We start from the raw sequence: 18928 nt of genomic DNA on the forward strand, positions 1-18928 counted from the left end.
TGATATAATATTAATACTGTAAATCAACTATACTTCAATTCAAAATAAAGAATTTGAAGTTTCTCCTAAATTTGTATCACTTTCGCATCGCCAGAACCCTAACCCTAACCTGAACTATCTTAAATCAGGGACCATCTGTATCTAAGTATAAATCTAACAAAACAGGGACAGGATTTGTATGCTGTAGAAAAAGAAACACTCTAAATATATGAACATATACAAATGGCTACCAAATACAGCAATCAATTTAGGCAAAGATTATCAATGCTAAAACCATTGATAAAAGACAGCTGAAGAACAGATGCTCACACAGTCTCATAGAATCACCTCACAGATTAGTTCTAAATCAGTAAGAAGAAATGGTACCTTTACAATGGAGAGAATATGAAGATCACCATCTTAACCAAAGACATTAACAATCACCAATAATTGGAGGAACTGATATTATATGCATCCTGATATGATGTAATGGGAAGTACATATTGACAATGTTGTATTCTTGCTAAAAATGTTTACCTGAACCAGACATAGTCCAATTCAGAATGCTGGACTTTCTACAAGTATTCATCCAAAAAAAATAACAATGTCATGAAAACAAAAAAACAAACAAAAAAAACCCTGAGGATCACTGTAAAATACAGAGGCTAAAAGAAAAACTAAATGCAATTTGTGAACCTTGACTGGATATGGGGTAAGGAGGAATGGAAAAATAGTCATAAGAGACATTTTTTGAATAACTGGATTAATATGAATATGGACTGTATATTGGGTGACATTAATGAATTAAGGTCATGTTTTTCAGTTGCAATAATGGTTTTATGGTTATCTAGAATGTGACTCTTGGGAGAGTTATATTGAATTCTTTTATAGGGGAAGCAGCTATATATAGAGATGTAGATAAAGTAAAGCAAGGTGGCTAAAAACATTCACTGGGAATCTAGATGAACAGTACAGGGGTATTTATTATGCCACTTTTTCACCTTTCTCATAGATGAGAAAAGAATTCTTACATAAAAGTCTGGGTAAAATTTAATTTAACATACTAACATTTGACAAAACCATAAAATATTAAAGTGTGAACATCCTATGACCCAGAGATGCACTTCTCCAAATCTCCTCCTACAGAAATGCTCACTCACATGCACAGGAAAGAATATACGAAGGTGACAGGATGTATATGATTATGTAAGCCTTATACTCTACAAAATTGTAACCTCACTTTGCAAAGAGATGATCTCCCTTGCAGGCTTTGATGAAGCAAGCCTCCATGTTGGGAGGCCCACATGGCAAGAAATTGAGGACAACTCTTGGAGCCAAGGGCAGCCAACAGTCAACAGTCCGAACATCAAACCTTCAGCCTTAGAGCTACAAAAAACTGATTTCTGCCAACAACCACATGTGAGCCTGGAAGCAGATCCTTTACTAATCAAGTTTCAGATGAAACAGTAGCCCCAAGGGACACCTGGATTGCACCCTTAAAAAGCCTTAAGCAGAAAACCCAGCTAAGCCATACCTGAGCTCCTAACCCACAGAAACTGTGAGATAACAAATGTATGCTGTTTTAAGTTTGTGGTAACATGATTATGCAACAATAGAAAGCTAGCATACCACAGCTTCATGAGTATTCACATATTCATATACAGATTCACAACAAATGCATTGTATACAGACAGGCATCTAAATAAATACCCATATTTAAAAGACTATTCAAGTGAGAGGGCAGAGAGAATGAATACACAAGTAAATAGGTAAGTGATAGAAGGTAGCCACTGGGAAAGAAAATCGGCAGCTGAAGGAGTTAACAGATCTGAAATAAATGATTTCTGAAGAAATACATTATCAGTATTTGTCTTTATAAAAAATAATATTATAAACATTTATGAGTCAATGTACTTTGCTTACCCAACTCATAACTTGAAGAAATCTCTGTGGATAGAACACATTTTCCACATCTAGTAAAGTAAGATAAGACTGAACTGCATAAAGTCTTAGTTGTTGATTTTCTGTTTCATCATCAAAACCTACAAAGGAATTGATATACCATTTTAATTTCCATTAAATTCTCCAAGGACTCTGTAATAAAAACATTTAATTTTAATATCTTTACAGAATGCAATAGTTTACTAACCTTCTGCTAGCAGTCTCAGAAAGTTATTGGGAATATCAGGATGCATCACATCTCCTCCCACTGAAAATACAGCATTCATTGTCTGAATAAACCACGCGTTATCAGGAGCATATGTGTCCACAGTGTTAAGAACAAGTACACTTCCAAATGCCAGTTATTAAAATTACCCTTCCTGAATCAATCTTTGCAAAAATAACCCTCAATTCATCCCAGTTTGGCATTTATAATTTTAACTTCTGCCAATAAATTTTTCTATACTCTAGCTTTGTGTAAAATAGGTGTTCAGTAAAGCTTATTTAGTAAACTTAGTAAACCAATTCATGTTGCTTTTTTTTATCTAGCACCATATTTTGGACACAATAGGCACTCAATTAAATGTGAAATAACTGAAAGAAATATTCCAGCTGACTGTGGACAAATACATAATGGAAAATGATATGCACTTCAGAAAGGTTAAGTGTTGTGATATGTCTTTCTGAACAATTGTTTACCCTCTTTTCTAATCTGTTCCTCTTCAGTTCTAAAATTCTACCATTCTGCTAGCCAGGGCTATAGCACTGGCCAGGACAAAACTATACTTAAGCATTCCAAGATAATTTGACTGACATTACTCATTCATTCATTCGATCTTAGATTTAAACAACAAACATCTTAAAAAGAATGTTGAGTAACCTTGGGGCCTGTAAAGTTCCTCTGAGTTTTTAAAAACAAATGTGAAGAAAAGTAACACGTAAATGGAGTTTGTGACCATTCCCAGTATAAGCAATCATGTAAAGGCTGAATTTTAGCATACTGATATCCTCACCAATCTCCCTCAAACAACAAGAACTTTTACTCAGGAAAGAAACTGAGTAGGAAGTAAAGTCAAAGACAAGGAGGGATAAAAGAAGAGTCAAGAGATTCCTGTATACTCCTGTTGATAATACGGCCCAGTAGAATAAAAAGAAACAGGAAAAAAGTTATCGCCCAGGAAGTCTACACAACTTTTTGTTTTTAACAATAAGAAAGGCTTGAACATCAGGAATGGAAGTTATTGCTGGGCCTCTGAATTCAACCTACAAGTGACTATGTCTATACCAATCATTTTAAAGTCACTGTGTAACACACTGCTATATTTAAAATGGATAACAAGCAAAACACTATTGTATAGCACATGGAACTCTGCTCAATGTTACGTGCCAGCCTGGATGGGACGGGGGTTTGAGGGAGAATGGATACATGTACATGTATATGGCTGAGTCTCTTCACTGTTCACCTGAACTATCACAACATTGTTAATCGGCTCTACCTCAATACAAAACGTTTTTGGTGATAAAAAAAATTTTAGTTAAAAAAAAAGGAAAAACATTTATTTTTTGAAAAATAAATAAATAAAGTCACTGTGTAACTAAAAAGTGTTTTATGACTCAGGGCCCAAAAGATATTTCTCAGCCAGCTCAGCTATTTTTCCAACCAAATTGACGATAATATATTCTTCTTTGCTCTGATGTAAATATTCAAGCATTTTCTGGACAATCACTGTTATATTCTGTGCATTAGTAATTCTGTAAAGAAGTTCCAGAGTCTATTTAAGAAAGAAAAACAAAAGCAGTATTATAAAACTATGCATGATAATCCCAATAAATACTGTAACATAAAGGTTTATACCCCGCTTTGATTCCTGGTTTGGGAAGATCCCCTGGAGAAGGGGTAGGCTACCCACTCCGGTATTCTTGGGCTTCCCTGGTGGTTCAGCTGGTAAAGAATCCATCTGCAATGCCAAAGACCTGGGTTCGAAAGATTCCCTGGAAAAGAGAAAGGCTACCCACTCCGGTATTCTGGCCTAGAGATTTCCATTGACAGTACAGTCCATAGGGTTGCAAAGAGTTGGACATGACTGAGTGACTTTCACTTTCAAAGGTTTTTAATAGTTGGTTCTTCCACTTTTATGTAGCTTTACTGGGCAGTTAACGGGCACTCAAGAAATACACATTTTAACCAGAATAGAACTTAAGAAAGGTAAAACCATTGTTGAAAAAAAGGAATTATAATCAATTCAAAAGTCTAAAACCCTTCGACTGATACAGATAATTATGATCTGACATCTCTACATTGACAGGCCATGCAAACACCAAAAAGTTAAAAGATTTATAACCTATTTTCTAAAAATGTAACAGCTTCTTCAATTCAGTTCAGTTGCTCAGTCATGTCTAACTCTTTGCAACCCCATGGACTGCAACACAGCAGGCCTCCCTGTCCATCACCAGCTCCTGAAGTTTACCCAAACTCACGTCCATTGAGTCGGTGATGTCATCCAGCCATCTCATCCTCTGTCGTCCCCTTCTCCTCCTGCCCTCAACCTTTCCCAGCATCAGGGTCTTTTCAAATAAGTCAGCTCTTGGCATCAGGCGGCCAAAGTACTGGAGTTTCGGCTTCAACATCAGTCCTTCCAATGAACACCCAGGACTGATCTCCTTTAGGATGGACTGGTTGGATCTCCTTGCAATCCAAGGGACTTTCAAGAGTCTTCTCCAACACCACAGTTCAAAAGCATCAATTTTTTGGTGCTCAGCTTTCTTTATAGTCCAACTCTCACATCCATACATGACCACTGGAAAAAGTAGAGCCTTGACTAGATGGACCTTTGTTGGCCAAGTAATATTTCTGCTTTTTAATATGCTGTCTAGGTTGGTCATAACTGTCCTTCCAAGGAGAAAGCATCTAAGCCTACATTACACATGCCTGCATACTATGCATGTGTGTGTTTAAGCATTTTGGAAGACTGGATTTTTGTATACATACATATACAAAAATCCAGTCTTCCAAAATGCTTTTCCATACTTCCCAAACAGAAAAGTGCACTTGAGTGGATCTGTCAGATCAGATCAGATCAGTTGCTCAGTCGTGTTCAACTCTTTGCAACCCCATGAATCGCAGCACACCAGGCCTCCCTGTCCATCACCAACTCCCGGAGTTCACTGAGACTCACGTCCATCGAGTCAGTGATGCCATCCAGCCATCTCATCCTCTGGCGTCCCCTTCTCCTCCTGCCCCCAATCCCTCCCAGCATCAGGGTCTTTTCCAATGAATCAACTCTTCGTACGAGGTGGCCAAAGTACTGGAGTTTCAGCTTTAGCATCATTCCTTCCAAAGAAATCCCAGGGCTGATCTCCTTCAGAATGGACTGGTTGGATCTCCTTGCAGTCCAAGGGACTTTCAAGAGTCTTCTCCAACACCACAGTTCAAAAGCATCAATTCTTTGGCGCTCAGCCTTCTTCACAGTCCAACTCTCACATCCATACATGACCACAGGAAAAACCATAGCCTTGACTAGACGAACCTTTGTTGGCAAAGTAATGTCTCTGCTTTTGAATATGCTAAATGGTCTGTCATGGATGGATAAGGTAGCGCGAGCACTTCAAAGTGCAGCAAGGCCTACTTTCAGAATCTCAGGTATCAAGGAAGAATTGTTTTATGGCTCCTCAGTGCTGAGGAATACACCTCTTGCTGCCTCAAGTAAGATGAAGAAAAACCATTACCAAAGTAAACTCCCATTTACCTGGCTTTCTGAGGCCCTATATTAAGGTTCCACAAATATCATAGTTCCCAGAATCAGTATGAAACAAAAGGCAGCAATAAGAAAGCATCCTTTACTAGCATTTCAGGATCAACAATATTAGCTGTAAGAGAATTTCTATGTACCCTACTTGTTAAATCTGTTCAGATTTCTTTAGGGTTCTTCCTAATTTTTCAATCCTTATACCCAGGACTTCAAGTACAAAGGATAACAGATTTTGAATTTTTTTTTTAAACTGTTCCAGTTAATCCTTAACACCATTTAAAATCTATAAATACATAGATCCCCCATCACTAGCTTTCCACTTACAAAGCTGTTTCAGACATCCTTCCTGTAGGCTCTGTAAGCCATGTATTTTAAGATAATGTACACCAAATTTAATTCCTACTCTAAGACTATGAAACTTAGCGTTTCCAGGACTGAATGGGGCATTGTATTAGGAATTGCATGGCGGAAGGTCTTTTCTATTAACTCCCTCATGCTTTCTTTTGTCTTGTTATGAAAGAAAGGTAATACAATCAGGTAAAAGAGCATCCCAGACCCAAGCAACAGGTCACTCCATACCCCAGGACCAAAGTTCTTGCCACATAATTACTGATGGAGGTTAGATATGACAGTGGAATTAAGGAAACAGTACTACAGTGCCTTCTTTGGGCACCACTGATGCTCAGTATCCTCCCCAAAGAATTCAAACTACTTTTCTCACTGCAGACCAGACCTGATAATTTTAGAAGTTCTCTGTTTCTCTTTAACTCTCATTTTTAAATTAAATCCCAATAATTAAGCACAGAACTAAGAAAACTGTACCCAAGTCAACCCTGTTCAACATACTACTTAACCACACAAAGAAAATGCATGCTCTGTATCCATTCAAAGTAGAAGAGTCATATAATTATTTGTTACTGTCCCTTGGCATCTTTGCATTTTTCTACAATGTCTACACATAGAAATTATCCATAAACTTTCTGGATTCATTCAAGGCAGGTAACTATTTTTTAGAAGATCAAAAATATGAATCCAAAATATATATGCATATATATTGCATATATGTAGATGGCAATTTCTCAGAAACATTATTTCAAAAATAGTACCTTTAGAATTCAACATTCATATTATTCAATGCAATAATGTTCTTTCAATGAACTTTTAATTCATTGCTTTTAAATAATTTAGATGTTTACTAGAATTTATCTTTTTATCTTCATTATTTTTAAAATCAGAAATAAAACAATCACTCTTCTTAATTAGGTCCCATAAACCATTTTAAATGAAGGTATAGAATCATGTCTGTACATGAGAATTACCAGATCTATCTAGAACACCCAAGCAGATAATGAAGCAATTTTATAAAAGGAAAAAGTTGAAAAAAATTAAGTAGATTTATACACCTTTCCTTCCAAGAAGTTCAAAACAGTTCAGGGATATCTTTACTAATTCTTTTTATTTTTTGGCCACACCATGCAGCATGTAGGATCTTAACTCCCTGAGCAGAGACTGAACCTGTGCCCCTGCAGCAGTAGCATGGAGTCCCAACCACTGAAACTCCAGGGAAGTCCCTATCTTTATTAATTCTATCAACATTCTTACAGATTCAATAAGGAATAGAGTAGCCCATTTTATAGATGTCAAGGAAAATAATGAAAAAAATTAATTATCATAAATTATGTCTTAAAATTATACTAATAGGAAGAACTGGAAATAGAATTCTGGTCTTCTATTGACACAACCCTTGGACCAGTAAGATTCCTTGATAAGGGATCCTACACAGGTGTGTGCATGCATGTGTGCTGTCACTTCAGTTGCGTCCAACTCTTTGCAACCCTATGGACTGTAGCCCGCCAGACTCTTCTGTCCGCGGGATTCTCCAGGTAAGAATCCTGGAGTGGGCTACCATGCCCTCCTCTGGGGGATCTTCCTGACCCGGGATCAAACTCATGTCTCTTACGTCTCCTGCATTGGCAGCGGGGGTTCTTTACCATTACCACCACCTAGTTACACCTTCCTAACTTCTCCAACTCACAATTTAAAACCATTCTTGTGGTTATTGATACAAGTACTTTTTAGAAAAGTCCCTTAAACTTCAGTAGAAAAAATAAAATGCATTCAAAAGTTAAAATACACACGTGTGCACATGCCCATAATTTTCATCTCTCTCCATAAGACCAACAAAATGTTTAAAAATTTTAACATTTCACATACACTACTCAAAATACCAGTTTACCTCTCTTTTAATAATGGGATCAGGATGATCTAAGCATTCAATTATTGTCATCTGATGTTGAAGAGCCAGAGTGGGATCCTGTTGGATAACATAGGTAAGAGCCTTCAGTCCTAGAAACAAAGATTAAATAACATAAAGTGACTTAAAATAAATATTCAGAAAATTTCAAAAAGCTCTCTTGGTAATTTCCATCAAAAGAACCAATCATCTTACCTAAATATTTGAGATTTATTTTAGGTGACAGAACAAACTTTCCAATGCATTTGGCAGCCTTCTCAAGCAATTCCGATTTAGGATAAATAGAATAGACTGTATGTACACATTCAAACAGAATAGCTAGAAAAATAAAATATTATAACTTCAGAGATCATAGTAAGCCATAATAAAAAATGTATCTGTGCAGAACTCCTAACAAAACAAACTAATCAGAAGGTCAGTTTTAGTCAAAAATCTTATGGAAATTTTTCAAAGATAAGAATTTTACTATTTTCAGGCTTTATACGGTTGTTAGGATTATGTTGCCACAGTACAATTTAGAGAGAACTATATATATTAAAAGATAAGAATGATATATTCATCCATGCAACAAGTATTTTCTGAAACCTCCTATGAGTCAGACATTGTTCTACTAGTATGGATACAGCAGAGACAAACACCCTTACCCTCAAGAAATTCACATTCTAATGGGCACGTAAGTAATATATTCATTACTCCTATATAAATAGATACTTCCAACACGCCTTGAATGCTTCAAAATAAGTTATTCTCAGGCAGTTTCTACCACTTATACACAAAAACTGGATATGTAGTTTATTTCCATGTGGTTTCAGTTCAGTTCAGTTGCTCAGTTGTGTCCAACTCTTTGTGGTTTAGTTCAATATAATCATTTTAGGGTGCTCTAGCATTTATTTCAAAATTTTTATACTCAAAACTCAAGTCACTTTTTAAAAATTAACTTAAAAATTAACCTCCAAGGTTATAGAAAACCTACTGACATCTTGATAGTGTTCAAATTTGATTTTCTAGTCTCATCAAAGATCAGATAACTATAACAGATGATTAAAATGGACACTAAAATATTTTTCAAACTCTCTTAAAGATCAAGAGTGAAAGAGCTGGAGCTTGGTCATGGTAAAGAAGAATAATTTAGGCACCATTAAACAAAATAAGCAGACTTAAAAACAGTTCAACTGAGGGCTTCCTTGGTTGCTTAGATGGTAAAGAAATCTGCCTGCAATGCAGGAGACCCCGGTTTGATCCCTGGGCCAGGAAGATCCCCTGGAGAAGAGAATGGCAACCCACTCCAGTATTCTTGCCCTGGAGAATCCATCTCATGGACAGAAGAGCCTGGCAGGCTACAGTCCATTGGGTTGCAAAGAGTCAGACACAACTAAGCAACTAACACACACGGTTGAAGAATATCATATCTTTGAAAGAATCACTCCTGCTCTTTTTCCAAAAGTTTAAAACACAATAATCATTTATTCGTGTACAAGATATAAAATAGAGCCTGAATATTCAACTAGCTATGTTTTTTACACTGCTAAGTTGCCTATCAACTGATACACATAAACATTTTGGGTAAAAAGTTTTACTAAAATAAATACTTTCTAAATAAGGAGAGAAAAGAAATTAGAAATAAGCATTTTTTAAGAAATAAACATCTCTTTAAGAAGTGAATAGACTTTAATTAAAGGAAAACCTATAAAGTCAACTGAACCTAAAAAGATCTTTGCAGAGATTATGCTGTAAAGTCTTTACTCTGTGCTATGAAAAAGAGTTGACTTTGGACTTCCCCAGTAGCTCCGTGGTAAAGAATGTGCCTACCAAACCCCTGGCCCAGGAAGACTACATGCTGCAGAATAACTAAGCCCCTGCGCCACAACTATTGAGCCTGTGCTCCACAGCCCAGGAACTGCAAGTCCTGAGCCCACATGCCCCAGCTACTGAAGCCCATGCACCCCAGAGCCTGTGCTCCCCAAGGGAAGCCACCATGATCGTAAGCCCTCCCACAGCAACTGAAGAGCAGCCCTCACTCCCAGCAACTAGATAAAAGCCCTCACAGCAATAAAGACCCAGCATAGCCAAAACAGTAAATAAAATTATTTTTTTTAATAGATTTGTTTTCAAAGAAAAATTTTTTCAAAAAGTTGACTTTATGACTTCATGAAGTAAACAGAGAAAGCCTTGGTCAATTAACTAATCAACTAAGGCAGGACTAGGCAAAATACCATTAAACCCAGCCTTCAGCCTATCTTTGTAAACTGTGAACTAAGGATGATTTTTATATTTTTTGAGATATAACTGATATATAAAATTATTAGTTTTAGGTGTACAATTACATTGTTAAAGGTTAAAAAAAAAGGAGAATATATGACAGAAACCTATACGACCTACACAAAACCTAAAAGAACTGCTAGTTTAGGTATAGAATAAAATTAATAGTTCAAAAAATACACTTATTTGTCAACTTAGGCATACACACAGACTCAGAAGTCGCTCAGTCGTGTCCGACTCTTTGTGACCCCATCGATTAAAAATAGGTTTTTAAATTATTTTAAAATCATTTAGAGATTTTAAGACTGTTTATACTCCAACTCTACAAAAGTCTAAGTCCACAGATAAAAAAGCAGTCACTCCACTGTCTCCTCACTGCAGTGGTTAAAACGAAAGTGCCTCTGAGGACTTCTAAAGGAAAAAATGCAATGTGGAGTTTTGCTTACTCCTCCAAAGCAACCTAGGTCCTAACCAAAATATCATTAAGTAAAAATTACCAAATTAATAATGTCCTAACATTTGTGACACACTGTGGCTTTATCACAGATATTTTGGGTAGGATTATGTACAAAATTTGAGGAATTCTACTGATTACTCTATCCTTCAGACTAGACTTTACTTACATTTTAAATAAGTTATCTACTGTCACCACTCTGGCAAGGAGATGGGGGTACCAGCCAATGAGGGTGGTAGTCCACTTTCTCCATTCTGCTTCCTTTAACACTTGGAATGGCAGGGGATGCTGCATCCTTCTGGATGGGGGATGAGGGTACCCTGTCTGGGAGAGGAAGGGGCACCCCAGTACTGCTCCCGATGTGACCTGTACTGAGAACAACGGAGTGACTCTAGTGTACCGGACCAGTAGAAAAAGCCCTGTCACTCTACTAAGTTTCCTCTACCACCACCCCAGGAAAGATGGGAGGGGTACCTCAACTGTTCTCTGTTCCTTGATGATGTAAAAGCCAGGCTTCCCACATCATCTCCACTGGCAATGCCAGGGAGGGTCCCTCTTGACATACGGCAGGGATCAAACTGCAGCTGCCCTCTTGGTCTTCACCACCGAGCTCCATGGGAGGGTTGGGGTACCTCATTATACCTGATGAGGATGGAAATCTTGATTCTTCATTCAGCCTTTGCTGCTCTGGGTAGTCCATAGTTTTTTCTATGTGGTGCTTGACTGCAATAGAAAAACTATTGTCTAAAAGTCTTCCATCTTGCTAGTCTGCCCTTTTTGCCTGAGTCCTCTGGCTAGAGAGTAGGCTTTTTTCAGGGCATTTTTATCTGCACCTGTTGGCATTTTCAGACTGCTGGCTCTCCAGTAACCAGTTTGGGGCATACAAGGCAAAAAGAAAACCCAGGGTACTAACCTTGGAGTCATTCCTTACATGCCAATGTCCCTAATCAGTCTACCTTCATTTATCCACGTTTCAGAATCTCATGTGTTTATTTTACATATAATGTTCAAAGTTTTTAGGTGTACTTAGTGGGTAGAGTACACCTAAAGTACTTCTATCTACTTTCAATGGTTCTATCCCTTGTATTTCATTTTATATTATCTCTCAGTTTACTAAATAGTTTACTAAAAATGTCCTTCTCATCTTATCAGTTTCCTGCCCAAAACTATCCCATATCTCCATATTTATACAATCCAAACTCTGTGGCTACCATAGGAGGACGTCCGCAATATACCCTTCCCACTGCTCCCACTATTAACTGTCCAATCAAGCTGGCAAGTCAGTTTTCTGAAACAGTGGGGGGTTTTAAACACCCCCACTTCTGCACCTTCTTTCATGTTCCCTTTGCCTAGAACTGCTTTTAACCTCCTTTCTGGCTATCTCAATCCTATCTTTCAAGGTCCTATTACATCAATAAATCTTTAAGTGCCCTGAAGCCCACAGTGATCTTAACCACCTCTGGAATCCTGTATATTTATTCCCTTTACCTCCCCCTTTACATTCTGCCTTATACTGGTATTATGCCTTCATATATAAGTTATCTCCTCCATTATACTGTAAACTCCTTGAAGGCAAAGCTTACATTTTATACTTCCTCATATCCTCTACATCACTTTACAACACCTGGCACATAGCAGATACACTCTAAATGCCTCTGATACGATTAATTTCTTCCTTTGACACTAAGGTAAGTTATAAAAATGAAACTTTAATTAAAATATGGTTTGGACTGAAACCCAATGAGATAACTGATCAAAAGTAAAATAACTTTCTCTTCTATTAATTCAATTAAAACATATTACTCACTGATTAACCCAGTGCCAGATACTGGGATATGCTAGCCAATAAGACAGAGATAGTCCCGGTCCTTATGAAGTTTATAATTTAATACTGATATGTTTAAGCAATAAAATATTTATATTAAGTTTACTAGAGAATACTCTACCACTGATAAATGTAAGCTATAAACTGTATTGGTACAAGTATGGGGGGAAATGCAGAACAAAGAGAAGTAAATAAAGGAAAAAAGAAAACAACAGAAACTAAGTTTCTCTGGCAAAGTTAAACACTGGACCAGTAGACTACAAAGAAACAAATTGTTAGCATTGGTCTCGTCAATCTTAATAAAAGAAGGATGTCCTAATGGAGAACATTAAAACTATTTCCTCAGGTATATAGTATTCTCTAAATGGAAAGGAACAGGTAACAGCAGTTATCTACAGGAGTAGGTGATAAGGGTTGAAGGGACACTTTACTGTCCACTGTATACCCTTTCATACCTTTTGATTTCTGAACCACGTGCATATATTACCTATCCAATAAAATAATTATATCTCAAACAATTTTTAATTTACTTTAGCTGCCTGGAAAAATTCTGACACTACTTTGGATTATTCCGACAGCTCCTAGCCAAACCACCCGCCTCAATAAGGATCATCCTTACCTCTGATGCCTTATTCTTCTCATTACATAATAAGATCCTGTGTGCGTGCTAAGTTGCTGTCATGTCTGACTCTCTGCGACCGTACAGACTGTAGCCCACCAGGCTCCTCTGTCCATGGGATTCTCCAGAATCCAGGAGTGGGTTGCTATGCCCTCCTCCAGGGGATCTTCCCGACCCTGAGATCGAACCTGCAGTCTCTTACATCTCCTACATTGGCAGGCGGGTTCTTTACCACTAGCGCCACCTGGTAAGTCCCAATAAGATCCTAGATGCCATCAACTGTCCATTATACTAAACACTTAGAAGGGCAGGGCCTGTGTCTACCTTATTTTTCCTTTAATCTTCCACATTTAGCAGGGAGGAATATGTAAGTAAATCAACTCTTTCCTCAATCTGTATCTAGTTTAAGGTTTTGTTTTGTAGGAATTCAATAAATACTGGTTGAACAAATGAATACCATGCTTGTTACCTTAACTACCATTTATACATGCAAAACATAAATCTATCCTTCAAAATTTACTATCCCAATTCACTAACATGTACATTACATTTTCTATACTAGTCTTACAGATGCAATCCTTTCTTCAATCCTTTCTTCAGTTTTATTACAGTTAAAACCAGTTCAACTTCTACCCTCTAGTCTACTCTATGTTTCTACAACCATTATTCTTTAAGATTTGCAGTTTATCATTGCCTGAAAGAACAAATACTCCTCTCTATCCCCTATTTCATGGTATTTCACCAGACTAAGAAATGACTTCTCATCTGAGTTGTATTTTTCAATACCTCTTCTACTGCTCATCTCCACAGTAGGCAAAATTCAAAGTGTTTTACTTCTATCTCTTAAATACCTCAAAATATCCCACTTTCTTCAATAAGCTTTCTCAAGCTGATCTTGAGAGTTCTTCCCTCTGGCTATTACGACTAGTTACTTTTCTCAGTTCTTCTCCCTCCTCCGCCATTTTACTCTTGTTTCCTATCACTAAAAGACTTTTTAAAATTGTGTTTAACATAAATAGCTGCTGTCTCTTCATTACAAAGTTCATTATTCCATATCTATATATTCTTATCTATCTCAAATTCAACCTTTAGTTGTCTTCTTAAGTATCACTTTTTGAGAAAAGCCTTCCTTATCCTTCTGCTCAACTAAGAATAGCTGCCATATGCTCCACAGTACCCTGTAACTTGCCTCTGTAACATTCATGGTACCTGTCCCTTTCCATCTCTCTAGGCTATGAGCTCAATGATAAGACTGTTTTGTTCACAACTGTATTCCAAGCATCTTGCACAAGGACTAATAAATAATAAAACCTTAAATATTTGGTGACTAGATGACAGATTGCTTTATTTGAAAACTGTTTTCTTAAGTATGGAATAGATCTACTGGGTTATCTCCACTGTCAGATGCTTGATTGTTGAATCATCTATTGAACATTTTCAATAAAGAGACAATTTCTCTTTAAAAATGAAGTCTTTAAAAGAGAGACAATTATAATAGTCAATTTACATCAACATTTAAAACAATGTCATAATTTCAAATTATTTTTATTAGTTATTCAATACTTTCAATGAAAAATAATAACCCAAACCACCTTAAAAATTAACATTTAAAACTTACTGGAATTCAGAGTATTCTAACACAGATTTAGCTATAATACTGAAAACATTATTAGAGCAGCATTTACACAAATATTACCTACCATATGTGACATTGTGATTTAACTCAGCTCTTCGTAAGGATTCATCAAGAACATCATACATTAATTCACTTGTCCTGTTTAAAAGATATTTTATTTGCAGTAGAATTATAGTATTATAACCCAATAAAACATAGTTTTTCAAACTTCTCTCTCTTTAAAACTGAGGATCTACAGAAAAGAAGTGAAAGAAATTCATTTTATGAAGTTATGGGAATTTCACTTCTTAAATATTCCACTTTCACTTTTTTAAGAGTTTAACCTTCTGCTTTATCAAAGCTGACTAGCCAATGAGGAAAGTCAATCAACTCGTTCCTCAATCTGTACCTACTTTAAATATGGTTACGGTTTTCATCTGATTGAACACTCTTTTATCATTTTCTTTGTAATATAATATTTCTACCTGTTTAAAATTACTATAGTAATACTTCACATATCCAAATTATTCCAGACAGTATATTATATGTATTTTAAATACTTATTTTTAAAAAAATATTCAAGTATCAGTCTTTCTTTGAGCAGCAGTAGGTTCTTCAGAGAGAAAATTTTAACTTTCATTTATGTTAAATATAAAGAAATTATATTTTTGTGAAACTAACAAATTAATACCATTCTATGTCTTTATGGTCACAGATTACAGTTACAGGAACTGAGTTGAGGTAGAAACTATACAAAAATGCAGTGCCTTATAGACCCCTAGCACTCTGCCACTACGCCTTTTCTCCAGGTAAAAGTCCTCTCTAAAAGGCCAATGGTGAAAAATATGGCTTCTCAGCTGATATTTTTGTATGTTTTGTGAAATCAAAAAGCACTAATAGAAAAAAGCACCACCAACAAAGAAATACACAGTAGTTTCTTGTAGAAAAACTATACTACAAAACAAAAAGATCAAAATAATCTTGGGCTATACAAATCATCTATCATGTATGTTACAAGTTTCTGAGAAAATGTCTTCTTTTTTAAAAAAACTATACAGCTATAAAACTCAATTTGAAGTGCATGTACTTTTATTATACCTTAACTGAAGTATACATATCAACTGAGAATTCAGAACCATATTTTAAAATCCCTTATTTTATTATGTAAGCATTTTTCCACAGACAACAATCATATAGTAGACATTACAAATATTCCCCCCCAAAAAATCTGGTAATTCTACACTTAACATTACAGTGTAACTTCCCAATTTTAAAAGCCAATGTAGGAGTTATAATTAACCACACAAAATGTGGAAACATTTGCAGACATGATTGAGCTGAATGTTAATAACCTAAGAAGCAGAATGCTATAAAACACAAGAAAATATTCAAATAGATATAAAAGACCATAAACATAAGACTTTTCCAGTAAATTAATACTTACAATTAAATATATTAGAATCCTGTTATAAAATAACATTTTTACTTTGCCAAATTGAGCATATCATGTCTTAAGAAATACATGTTAACATAAAATCTCGTTAGAGTTGGGACAAAAAAGGAGAAAACATTTTAATGTCTACAACACTGTAAAAGAGACATATTCTTTACTCATTTAATTAAGCCTAATTTCTATGCAATTGAGCTCTCTGAACTCTGTAAACATAATCATTTTTGTATGTATTCTCCAAATGCATCCTTGAAGGAAAGGATGATAATGAGTTAATGAATTTAGTAAATTCACTAATGTCTACAAAGTAACTTTCTGACAACATATGATGGCATTAAATCTTTTTGGACCAATGAGATCTGAATGCATTACTATGAAATTAATGGTTTTAAAACAATTCTAGTGAGCTTCAACTAGAGCTCCACAATGGACAAACATTTCTAATGTGTGTGTCTGCTCCATCAACTCCAGGTTTTCACCCCAGGCTTCAATCAAGGTTGAGATTCATAAAGATAGAAAAAAGGAAAACAGCAATACCAAGAGTGATACAGCCCAGCTGGTGTTCATTAGAAGCTCACCAATGATGGGTTCTGACTTGAAGCTGAGAGGGCTTTACTAGGAGCAATAGCCTGGAGGACAATCCGGTAGTATGGCAAGACTAGAGAATTAGCAAATACATGTACCTTACTGTATAAAACAAAACCATATCTCTAAAGTCAGAATCTGATTAATATTATGTTCTCAAGATAGAAACACATCAGGGACTTCAGCCAATGGTCCTTGCTCTTGAGGGGAATAAATCGAGTTGCTTTCAAACAGCTCAGAAAAAAATTTTCAATAAAAATAATGTGTGCACACATGCACATACAGGAAGAGATAGAAAGAACGATAAAGCAAATATAAATAACTGATGAATCTAGGTAGAGAGCTCCCTGTATTATTCTTGGAAATTTTCTGGAAGTTTAAAAAACTACAGCAAAATTAAAAGTTACAAAACATATATGTAATTGGAAAGACATGAATAAAAAGTTTCATAAAATTATTGCCTAAAAAAAGTAATTCAGACAAAATGAATTGTTCCAGTATAGCAATAGTGTCAGCAAACTATAGTCTGCATGCCTAATCTGGCCAGATGTCTGTTTTTATATTGGCTATAGGCTAAAATGGTTTTTACATTTTTAAATGGTTAAAAAATTCAAAAGAATAAGATTTCTTGACACATAAAGTTTATATGAAATTTAAGTTTTAACGTCCATAAAGCTTTTTGGAACTGAGGTGTGCTCATTCATTTACATACTATCTATGGTTGCTTTTGAGCTATATACCACAGCAGAGTTAACATGTTGCAATAGACAACATATAGCCCACAAAGTCTAAAATATTTATAATCTGGCTTTTTATAAAAAAGCTTCCCAACTTCCAAACTAGAATGATTCAGAAAGTTTCACAGAAGATATGGAGCTCCAAAGGTAACTTTTTCTATGAGTGGACTTAGATAAGCAGAAAGCCAGGATTATCTCAACAAGCTGAATTTATACACTTCTTACAGTGGCTTACTTATCACTACTAAGTCAACTAAGCATTGGGAGAATTTGGTTTATCATGAACCTTTACATGGCTAAAGCCTAAGACTATCAAATTTACTTAGAAGAGTTTACCTTTGATCATCTTTTCCTAGAAGTCCTAGTATTCTCAACAACTGAATTTGTAACCATGGTGCTGGTACGCTGTGGTAATTGAAATCTACTGGGAGCTTTCCTCCAACCACTTGCTTCAAGATCGTTACAAAACTCCCAGTCAAGTCTTTATATGCAGATGAATTCTCCTATATTCAAAAAATAAAACAAAAAAACTTTCTGTTAATAACAATATCTCAAAAATAAAACAGACCTGCTTGAAATGCTATGCAGAATCTAACTTAGTATATGCTCATTTAGAAGTCTCATGTTCACATTTAATGAAACAGTCCTCTGATTTGTGTAATTCCTTCCACAATGAAACTCTACTGGTGACCAGATTCAGAAGTGAATCATGCCCCTTAAAGTTTCCACCATTCCCTACTTGTCCCACACACCAGTTTAATTACCTTTCCAAAGTTCGATAATTATATCTTAGAACTTTTAATAGCTAGTATCAGCAATTAAAAATTGAAAAGAAAAAAAGCAGTAATCTCTCTACTTTAGATGAAAATCAAGGCCTGTTTGCAATCTGAATTTTGTTTGCAAAAGACTTCCCTTGTAATTGAACTAAATTATCCTCTGGGTGGAAGAGCACAACCAACATTACTTGAACATTCAAAACTCCCCAAATCATCAAGCCTGCTTATTAAAAATTAATTAACTGTATAGTATTTAAACATATTTGTGATTCTGAATGAGTGTGCCTTGATTATCTATCAGACTACTCTCTCAGACATGGGAAATTTTTTCATCTTATATTGTTTAATGAAGTATAGTTGACTCACAATATTATATTAGTTTCAGGTGTACAACATAGTGATTCAACATTGTATATATTACAAACTGATCACAACTGTGGTCTAGTAACCATCTGCCTGAATTAGGGAAAGTAAATACGTACTCCTCAAAATGAATGCTAGACTCTTCACTGTAATTTTTATAGTATCAAGGACAAATTTTTGGAAGAGAAATAATAGCTCTCTCAGAGTTTAATAAATGTCAGAGGAAAATAAGATTTAATGTCAATTATCTATTTATACCATACTACTTTGGAACACACAACGCATAAAAGTAAAGACAACTTTCAGTTTGTATAATTTTAAA

At 35.6% G+C, this 18928-nt stretch overlaps 1 protein-coding gene across 3 annotated transcripts in view; it reads right to left on the reverse strand.

Annotated features, from left to right (window-relative positions):
- AP4E1 (adaptor related protein complex 4 subunit epsilon 1) overlaps window positions 1-18928 on the reverse strand; it is a 69387-nt gene that overhangs the window by 32721 nt on the left and 17738 nt on the right. For all 3 annotated transcript variants that reach the window (XM_061428775.1, XM_061428774.1, XM_061428776.1), the window contains 7 exons: window positions 17804-17970; window positions 14781-14854; window positions 8119-8241; window positions 7906-8015; window positions 3564-3692; window positions 2129-2252; window positions 1903-2021 (listed from right to left, as the gene is read on the reverse strand). In XM_061428775.1, the coding sequence (XP_061284759.1) occupies window positions 1903-2021; window positions 2129-2252; window positions 3564-3692; window positions 7906-8015; window positions 8119-8241; window positions 14781-14854; window positions 17804-17970 (846 nt within the window). The remainder of the gene's footprint in view (window positions 1-1902; window positions 2022-2128; window positions 2253-3563; window positions 3693-7905; window positions 8016-8118; window positions 8242-14780; window positions 14855-17803; window positions 17971-18928) is intronic.

The sequence above is a fragment of the Bos javanicus genome, chromosome 10 (genome assembly GCF_032452875.1).
Source record: "Bos javanicus breed banteng chromosome 10, ARS-OSU_banteng_1.0, whole genome shotgun sequence".
NCBI lineage: Eukaryota > Metazoa > Chordata > Mammalia > Artiodactyla > Bovidae > Bos > Bos javanicus.